The sequence below is a fragment of the Alligator sinensis genome, unplaced genomic scaffold (assembly GCF_000455745.1).
Source record: "Alligator sinensis unplaced genomic scaffold, ASM45574v1 scaffold37_1, whole genome shotgun sequence".
In the NCBI taxonomy this organism is placed as follows: domain Eukaryota; kingdom Metazoa; phylum Chordata; order Crocodylia; family Alligatoridae; genus Alligator; species Alligator sinensis.
Genome location: NW_005841955.1, coordinates 1348760 through 1359250, shown reverse-complemented (window position 1 = coordinate 1359250; position 10491 = coordinate 1348760). Strand labels below are relative to the sequence as shown.

General features: G+C 44.3%; 1 protein-coding gene across 6 annotated transcripts in view; it reads left to right on the top strand.

The window, feature by feature from the left end:
- MYO6 (myosin VI) overlaps positions 1 to 10491 on the top strand; it is a 190440-nt gene that overhangs the window by 74485 nt on the left and 105464 nt on the right. For all 6 annotated transcript variants that reach the window (XM_006020470.3, XM_006020468.3, XM_025200086.1 and 3 more), the window contains 2 exons: positions 1128 to 1183; positions 3955 to 4052. In XM_006020470.3, the coding sequence (XP_006020532.1) occupies positions 1128 to 1183; positions 3955 to 4052 (154 nt within the window). The remainder of the gene's footprint in view (positions 1 to 1127; positions 1184 to 3954; positions 4053 to 10491) is intronic.

The window sequence follows — 10491 nt, the reverse complement described above, 5'->3', positions numbered from 1 at the left end:
ACTCTTTCCTGCCTATGCAGGGGGTCGGACTCGATGATCTATTGAGGTCCCTTCCGACCCTAACATCTATGAATCTATGAATAATGACACTGGAATACCGCAGTTAGAGAATACTGCTCAGTTAAGATGAATGACACTTGTAGCTGATTTGCTTTGACAGAGGAGTGTAATGCAGACAGTGTACTTGTTAATTTTTTTTACCTCCTTTCTCTTCTCTTCCTCTTGCACATATCACAAATTTCCCCTTTCTCCTGTATCCTGTACTCCATTGTTTCTCTATACCCCATTTCTCCTACCATCTGCACCTCCAAAAAGATGGCCACTGCTTGTAGTCACTTATCTTCACAGTATTTATTTTTCCTTGACAGCGTAGGTTGCCACCACTCCTTTCTGGGCATGTAAAGAGGTGATAGGAATTTTGAAAGCAGGCATCCTATCTAAGTATAGCCACAGGCCTTGGTACATTTGAAAACAGTAGGAGAAGGCAGCCATTTTGAGAGATGATTGGATAATTTTCAGAAACTGTGAAGGTTTTCAGCCTCTGGTGAAATGGAAACAAACCTTATGAATAGTAATAGCAGAAAACTGTGTATCTCTTAAATACAAAAGAAAACCTTCAAATGTAGCCTATGCATACAGAAGCTCAGTGGGTTGTTTTAAAAGTATTTACAAAAAAAAAAAAAGGACAAATAAAAACTGACATTAGATGCTAAATTTTTCAGGGATCTATTTTTAAAACTAAAATTAACCACTAAGAGTGACTCAAACTTCCAGAAGGTTTATTCTGTGCTGTAATTTTGTGTTGGATACACTGTATGTTATTACATAAATCACAAGTTTGTTTGTTTATATTCACTTTCTGAACATGCACAAATCTGAATATGATTTTTAAAATACTGAAATACAGGAAAAATACATTTGAAGCCAGCATAAAATACTTATTTTCCTGTAAGAAAAGTGCAGGCAAATTGTTTTTATATATATATTGTGTATACAAAAAGAGAACTGTAAATGGCCAGCCTGATACACAAGCGCACACATACATGTGCAGTCTCCTCAGTTAGACCAAGGCAGCATGACGCTTAACATGGAAAATATGGACCTTGGCATCTCATTTTTCTTTACAGGTATTTGACTGAATCCTATGGTACTGGTCAAGATATTGATGACAGAATTGTAGAAGGTATTGCAATTTTTTTAAACCTAACTAAGGATTCCACCAAATGAACTGCAACCTATTTAAATGCTAAACAGCAGTGACAAAAATAGAAATGTCATCTGATCTTTTCGGACATAATTGATCAACAGACTGCTCTGTTCCCATCTAATTTTTGCAAAGCTGTTTCTAGGTTTTGCTACTGTCTTCTTTAGAATGTTCCTTTTTATATGAATTGTGTAAGGACAGTTACTGTACAGTCATTGATAACACTGATTTTTATTGGAAAGCACAGTGGGCATTTATGTGTGCGCTCCGGGAGGCAAGGGGGGTGCTTTAATTAGCGTAGCTCCGAGAGCCATGCTAATTAAAAGTGCCCGTAGTGTCCCATGTTGGAGTGTCACAGAGTGACACAGGATCTTGGTGTTGAAAAATGGCGATGGAGCTTTAAAGTGAAGGAGCTTTTAAACAATACCATTTTTCAGCGCAGGGACACTAATGCACGTGATGCTAGAGGCTGCTGGAGAACGTTAATTTCCATGTTCCAGCAGACTCGATTAACAGAATTTGCTTCTATGCGCTGGAATTACAGTGCATCGGAGCAGGCTCCCTGCACATGTATAGGAGCCCATAGTGTGTGCTTTTACTAAAAAGTGGGATGAAGGACAAGCTGTCTCTCAAGAATAAAACGTTCCTATTCCTTTGTGGATCATGGTAATTCACCTGTGTTGTAAAGCAGTTCTTCTGAATGTTACTTCTACTTTATTACTAGGTTTACATTGATGTCATATTCATAGATAAGGCCAAATGACACAATTATTATAATCTGTTATGACCCACAGAATGCATGTACAATTCTTATTTGAGCTAGAATTTAACTTTTTAGAAAAATTGGTCTTGAATTGTGGGGGGGAAAAATCTGAGTAATTGAGACTCCCCCTAAGCTTCTGTGGTGGTTCATTTACACCTCACTTCTAGTTTGATTTGGTCTAACTTAAATTTCCAGCCGTTTTGAAACTGCTTACAGAGAGGTGGCAGGTTTTTACTGTTTTTTTCCCCATAGGTATGATAAAAACAAGCGTGATACTGTTTAATTGCAACTGAATAGACATGCATCCAAATCCATGTATGTACTGTGGGATCTCAGAAAAAGACTGATAGGTCCCATGCTGCTTGAAGCTGCATTCCATAACATTCATTGGTGCCTGTAGGTATTTTTGAAGAAAACTTTTGAAATTTGTTTTTTTCTAGAATACCATCATCTGTTGCATGTTTGAAGCAGTTTTTAACAATTTTTAAACACATTCTTAACAAGCATGCTCACAGAAGCTATTGTTGGAGAACCGCTTGCTGCTTATTTATCCCATAATCTATGTTTTGAACACTGGAAATATTACCCAGGATATTTTTAATCCTTAATATTTACTGAAGTAATATAACAACTTTGAAGAGGCTAGGTTTTCAAAAATCATAAATTTGAAAGCTTTTTTTTTACAGCAGTACCAAACAAAAACAGCAATATAGAAGGTTAGCATTGAGATGGTTGTACTAAAGGGCAGAAAGAAAAAATGCCAGGCAAAGATTGCTGCTTTGTTATTCTTAATTTTATATAACTGTTTAAAGTTTCATATCAGCAATCTCCTGGTTCTCATAGCAGCAGACTGGTAGATTATTGTCAATAGAAATTTTAATAGGGGGGGGCTGTTCTACTGAACTCTTACTTTTCAGAAAGTATTTTTAAGCTTGTGGCTTGTTCATAGCTACAGCTCACAATAGACAAAACAAGAGAGAAACAGTTGCTATGCCTTCCACTCCTGCTTTTTCCTAGCTGGCAAAATGAAGTCTTTCAGAAGCTTTGTGCTGCACAGCTAGTAGCCATTTTTAAATGGCTCAAGTTGTGCATGTTTATCTGTGCACTGGATTTTTGCAATGCACTCTGTAATGAGGATGTCCTGAAAGATCATTTTAAAGCTACTGCTAATGCAGAATATTACTACTTGCTTATTTAGCAGTTAATGGTCATCTGAGCCACCTTTTTAAGTCTTTTCTCAAGTCAGTGATGCATTTTGTCTTTTAAAATGTTTCTCTTGGTTTCTGTTGTTGATCTACTAATGTCATTTGTGCATGGTGTTTAGTGCTATATATATATTTTTACCACTATGTGTGAGAGGGGAAAGTAGGGAAAATAAGTTTTTGGGGCAGTCTGCTTGGTGTTCATATTGACTCATATTGAATATATTGTTTACTTCAGGAAAATAGCAGCTGAAATGCTTTCAGTGATGGCCACTGAGTTTTTCAAAGTATGTACTCAAGAACTTTGTACCTGGTATAGAATGCTTAATCTTTTAACCAGAAGTTGTTTCCCCAATATATTATCATTTGGAAAAAAAAAATTAAAAAAAGATACTATTGGTTTTGTTTTTAAAGGGTAACCTTTAAAAAAAAATTCAAGTCTTATTCTAAAATATGCTGAACGCACAGTGATACAATTTACTGTGCAGTAAAAGGGGATTGTAGCTCATCAGCTGCTCTGCCCACATCCCTTCTTTACCCTACGATGATGAGAAGCTGACTTACAGTAGCATTTTCACTGTTTAGCTTCTGTGTTTAAAGTGGGGCAACATTGTGCCTAAGGCAGTTCATACAGAGAAGCCATCTCCATGATAAAGTATTTCATGTTTTACCCAAGAGCTACTTCTTGTCCATACACTGAATAGTTATTTTAATACTATTTTAACTTGTTTTGAGTAAACTGTGAATGACATATCAATTTAAAATTCAAACCCTTCTTTTAACAGCTAACCCACTCTTAGAAGCTTTTGGGAATGCAAAGACTGTTCGCAACAACAATAGCAGTCGTTTTGGAAAATTTGTAGAAATTCACTTCAATGAAAAGGTATTGGTACTTTATTATCATCTGACTAAGTATTCAGTGATGAATTTATTTATTTTGTTTGATGGTATAGGTTTTGGTGGGAAGCACTTAAACAAAGATTCATAATTTTGGTTTATTTTAAATACATTTGTTTACATGAAGATTTGCTGATCCTTTCTTATGCCTTGTTTTCCCTATTAAAATATTAACCCTTTACCACTTTATAATAGATTTCATAGACATTAGGGCTAGAAGGGACCTCGGAAGATCATCGAGTCCAGCCCCCTGCCCAAAGGGCAGGAAGTCAGCTGGGGTCATAGGATCCCAGCAAGATAAGCATCCAGTTTGCTCTTGAAGGTGTTCGATGTAGGCGCTTGAACCACCTCCGGTGGCAGGCTGTTCCAGACCTTGGGGGCTTGGACAGTAAAGAAATTCTTCCTTATGTCCAGCCTGAAACGGTCTTGTAGTAGTTTATGACCATTCAACCTAGTCGTCATCCCTTGGGGTGCTCTGGTGAACAAACGTTCCCCCAGATACTGGTGGTCACCCCTGACAAACTTATAGGTGTCCATCAGATCACCCCTCAGCCTGCGCTTTTCCAGGCTAAAGAGCCCCAGGGCTCTCAGCCTGTCATTGTAGGGTCTGCTTCCCTGACCTCTGATCATGTGCGTGGCTCTTCTCTGGACTCTCTCAAGCTTCTCCACATCCTTTTTGAATTGTGGAGCCCAAAACTGGACACAGTACTCCAGCTGCGGCCTCACTAAGGCCGAGTACAGGGGGAGAATGACGTCCCGGGATTTGCTTGAGAAGCATCTATGGATGCAAGCCAGCGTTTTGGTCGCTTTACTAGCCGCCGCATCGCATTGCAGGCTCATGTTCATCTTGTGGTCAATGATGACCCCCAAGTCTCTTTCTTCCATAGTGCTAGCCAACATAGCACTGCCGAGCCTATAAGGATGCTGCGGGTTTTTTTTCCCAAGGTGGAGAACCTTGCATTTATCGGCGTTGAACACCATCAGATTCTCGTCCGCCCACTTGCTGAGCCTGTCCAGGTCAGCCTGGATAACCTGCCTGTCTTCTGGTGTGGATGCTTTGCCCCAAAGTTTGGTGTCATCGGCGAACTTGGCCAGTTCTGATCGCTTCTGACTCCAGTGTCCACATCATTAATGAAGATGTTGAACAGTATGGGTCCAAGGACAGAGCCTTGGGGGACCCCACTGGTCACAGGACACCACGATGAGTGACTTCCATCGATTACTACCCTCTGGGTCCGACCCCGGAGCCAATTTTCCAGCCAGTGGATCGTGGAGGACCCAAGGCGACAATTGGCCAGTTTCTCCAAGAGGCGATCATGGGACACCAGATCGAAGGCTTTTTTGAAGTCAAGATATATGACATCAATCTCTTCTCCCTTGTCCAGGTGATAGGTCACCTGGTCGTAGAAGGAAATGAGATTGGTCAAGCAAGACCTACCCGCAACAAACCCGTGCTGGCTATCCCTTAAGATGTTGGCGTCGGCCAGTCCATTAAGGATGGCCTCTTTAATAAACTTTTCTAAGATCTTCCCCGGGATAGAAGTCAGGCTGATGGGCCTATAGTTAGCCGGATCCACTTTCCTCCCTTTCTTGAAGATAGGCACCACATTGGCCTTCTTCCAGTCTTCGGGCACTACACCAGAGCGCCAAGAGTTTTCAAAGATCTGTGCTAGAGGCTGGGCTATGATGCTCGCCAGCTCCTTGAGTACCCTGGGGTGAAGATTGTCAGGGCCGGCTGACTTGAAGGTATCCAGCTTCCCAAGATGTTTCTTCACGAAGTCAGCATTAATGGAGGGCAGGGGATCACCCTCACCCCGACTTCCCTGTCCCGTAGCGGGCATGGGCGTCCCATGGGACTGATGAAAGACCGACACAAAGTACCTATTTAATAGGTTAAAAGTATCCTCCTATTTTCTACTCTTCAGAAGAATAATAGTCCAAACCATCTCAAACCTCAAAGAAAAAATTGTGGTTTTATTGTCCTTGATGCTCAAAGCTAGTTGGAGTTCAGTTGCAGCCTTGGCTTTCCTGGTCTGCTCCCTACAGGACCGGACCAGTGCAGAATAATCGTCCTTGGAGGTGACTCCCATCCTCCATCCTTTGTAGGCCTTTCTTTTTAGCCTCAGGAGATCTGCTAGGTCCCTGGAGAGCCAGGGGGGCTGCTGTGCCCTCTTGCTGCCTTTCCTCCGAGATGGAATAGACTTAATTTGTGCATTGAGGATCGCTCCCTTGAGGAGCAACCACTCTTCTTGAACTCCCCTCTCCCCGTGGTCATGGTCCCTTAGGGCCTCACTGACAAGCCTCCTGAGCTTGTCAAAGTCACCTTTCCTGAAGTCAAGGACTTCCATAGCTATGGTATTTTGTTTTTTTCCAAAATATGGTGTTTTGTTTTTGTCCAAAACTGATATGCTGATGAGAAGTGGACTGAAACACTCCCTTGACAAAAAGTTCCCTGTTTTCCCAGACTTAAGGGACCAGCTTGTGTCTGATCTTGAAAAGACAACTAAAACTGCTTTAATTTACAAAAAAAATTTTATTTCTATCCATTTGAAGAAAAATGTAATTCTTAACAGGCTTTAAGTTGATTACTATGATCTAGATGCACAGATTTCATGATATACTTGCATGAATATGGATTGTATGTTACTTGTGGGTATGGTCAATGTGCCCGCCTCCATTCTAATAGGCGCTCCCGCACGGCCTTCGCCCGGGCCAAAGATTGTGTCTGCCCAGGGCTTGCGGGTGGACTCCCCAGGGCTTGCTGACGTCAGGGGGGTCCCCTTAACTCGCCTGCCACGACTTGTGATGGTACCTCAGTGGGGGGTTCCCCCTTGGGGCAGCCTCCAGGGCCGTTGCGTCTCCCGGCAGGCACTCTCGGGGCTCCAACCTCCCCTATACCCCGGCCACTCGCCACCTTAGGCTCTCCCTCTTCAGGCCTCCTTGGTGTCTTCGGCTTCCTCCTCTCTTGCCCACAGCTTGTCCGCCAAATGTCTAGGTCTTCAGGCCCGACATATAGCCTGCTGGGGCCGTCGACCCGGCCCTTCCACAACAGCTCCTAATACTCTATTCTAACCACCCCGTGATGATGTGCGTCTAACCCTCCACCAAGATTAACCAGGATTACTAATCTAATTGGACCCGGAGACTCACGAAGGGACCTCTGGCCTTTGGGCTGCGTGGCTCTCTTCCTGGGCTCGGGCCCCACTGCCCAGACAGTTCACCTGCTGGGGTGTCAGATCACCTTCTCCTCTCCAGGCTGCTGGGGCCGCGAGGGTCAACTGTCTGGCCCTGCTCCAGGACTCAGCCCGTCTGCTAACTCCGCCCGACAAGGTCCCGTTGGCCCTGCCCTGCTGTTACCTCTCTTCTGGTCCCTCTGCAGGTGCTGCTGCTGGCTCTGCTGCGGGCGCAGCTGCTGCTTTCCCTCGTTGGTGTTGCACCAGCCTTCCTCACCGCCTCTATGGCCGCCTGTGCTGCAGACTTCCCAGCTGGTCCTGCTGCCGATGCTGTCAGCGGATCCCCAGCCGGCTCCTGCATCAATAATGCCCCCAGCCTCCTTGCTGGCCCTCCTACCGGCTCCGCAGCTGGCTTCTTCACCAGTGCTGCTGCCTACTGCGCAACCAGCTCTCTCGGAGCCTTCTGTAGCTCCGCCCCCGGTTTTCCTTGCTGCCAGGTGCGGCGGCTGATCCCCTGTGCATGAGGGCTCGCTCCTCCAACCTCCTCACATCCGCCACCCCGCCGCCTCGTCGGGGCCGCTTTTTATCCCTTCCGGGGAGCGTCCTCCGCCCCCGCTGCTCTGTCACAGCCGTATATATGCACGGCTGATGACCCGCGTTGACGTTTTTGCCGTGCGCCCCTCCTTCGGCTCTTCCAGCTCTACAGGGGGTAAGCGGGGCTCTTTACTGACCCGGGGTTCCTCTGTCATCCCAGCTCCCCTGGGACAGTCATATATTACATCAGTGCATCTTACCTACACTGTCTTGAGCTCATGCTCTTTTCCTAAGTTTCTAAGGTGGTTTCTTCATGTGTAAAACACTTATGTAGTTGGTTTAGTGTAAATCAGAAATCTGTCTGTGATCAGTGGCTGTTTGGTTTATTGTGATTAGAACACACCAATTTCTTAAGACAGTGGAGTAGTTAGCTTAACACTAGGGTGCCCAGTCCAAGTGACCAGGTATTCATTTACAGCTGGGTTGACAGAGGCAATCTCTGGAGCAAGGCTCCAACTCAGGCCTTTGGAAACTTAACCGCTCCATTTAGTTTAGTGTAAAGAGGTAGTGTTACTTAACAAAAAAATCCGGAAAATCTGACTTTATTGTGGAGTACTACTGTACTTCCTCTGACAATTCCATTACAATGTAGACAGCATTAGACATCAAACATTGTTGGTTTTGTGAGGCAGTTATGTCATCACGTAATGAGCATACTAAATAACAGATTTATCTCAGAAAAGGACATGTGAAAGAAATACAGGATTTGTAAATGCCTTGCAAATTTGCAAGTCTACTTACTGCATTATCTTTATCCTGTAAGTCTGTTGTTGTCATAGAAGGACATTAATCAGTCTGACACAATTGTCATCTTAACCCCACGTTATATGTGGTCTCAGTTTTCATTTCCTTCCATCTCTTCAACTGTTCTTTAGCACATGTCCTTCAGCGCTTGGCATACTATTGAAGTCAAGGTCTATTAATATCTAGGTCAGTCTCTCTTTTTAAAAAGTGATATTATATGTGTTTTCTATTCATAGGGTACTCTTCCCAAGTTGTCAGCAATATTCTTCCTCTTTCTGCGAGGCACATATGTTTGTATTACAACCTTAAGAGAATGCATCCTTTCTCCTTCTCATTGTTTTCATTTCTTTCCAGGCCAAGGTCTTTAATCCCACTGCCCTATAAAAGAAAATCAGTGCTAGTCCAAGTATTGAGACATGTCTCTAATTTTGGATTTACCAGAGGACTTGAAAATCCCAGATTATCAGTTTCCGATGCATATTTTATCATTGGTTTCTGTCATCTGTAATACTAGAATTATTTTTCCTCCATCTGTGGTGATTTTTGTAGGACTTTAAGAACTGATTCAAGATAACCCCCACACATTTAGGTAACTTACAATAAGCCACATTAGGGAAGGTGACTTTGCCTATTTCTAGAGCTCTCCTAGATCCTAATAAAAACTACTTTGACAAACCTTGTCTATCTCAGCTACTACAACGAAAAGAGTGGATGGGAGAGAGCCATTCACGGGAATTTAAGCAGGTCTTCTATTCGGTTTCAGGTTTCCTTTTGCTCCCAACAAAAACTCAAACAACAGATGTACCCACATACTGGGGATGAGAAGAGGGAGGCTGTGACGCCTTGTTGTAAAATAAGATGTTAATTGGGTGGGAGGCTGCCCTTCAAGCGTCCTGCTGTTCGTGGGCAGTAAACACACAACTCTGACCTTCCCTTATCGTGTTCCATGCCTCACAGATGACTTCCGTGAGTTGTACTATGCTCCGGCTTGAAGCTGGGCCCAACTCAGCACATTGTTAGGCTTCTGTCACGCTGCCCTGTTGTGGGCCTCACACATACAACCCCCCTCTTACTGGAGCCTCTATCATTCCACCTGCTCTCACCAGGCCTCTCACACTCTTGCCCTTTACCTGGCCTCATACACCCCACCCTGCTCCCTTGAGTGATTACGTGAGCCATCAGGCTTGTCCCTTCACTCCTTGGCCAGCCCTGGGGCAGCCTTTTGGGCCTCTCCCGCAGCTCTGATCTGCACGGTGGCCGGGCAATTAGCCAGACACTGAGCTAACTCCGGCCCTGGCCCCTCATCGGGTAATACAGCCCACTTGTTCTCAATTTGAGACTAGTGACTCACCCCTTTTACTCGTGGCTCCTCCTCTATCCTAGGCAAAGTCTTTGAAAAAATTATCAAGGCTCACATTTGCGAGAGCCCGGCAGGAAAAATTATGCTGAGGGGAAACCAGCACGGGTTCGTAGCAGGTAGATCATGCCTGACTAATCTAGTCTCTTTTTATGACCAGGTTACAAAACACCTGGACGCAGGAGTAGGGGTTGATGTCGTTTACTTAGATTTCAGGAAGGCCTTCGATACAGTATCCCACCCCATACTGGTGAACAAGTTAAGAGGCTGTGACTTGGATGACTACACAGTCCAGTGGGTGGCGAATTGGCTAGAGGATCGTACCCAGAGAGTCATAGTGGATGGGTCGGTATCGACCTGGAAGGGTGTGGGCAGTGGGGTCCCACAGGGCTCGGTCCTTAGACCGATACTCTTCAATGTCTTCATCAGCGACTTGGACGAGGGAGTGAAGTGTACTCTGTCCAAGTTTGCAGATGACACAAAACTGTGGGGAGAAGTGGACACACCGGAGGGCAGGGAACAACTACAAGCAGATCTGGACAGGTTGGACATATGGG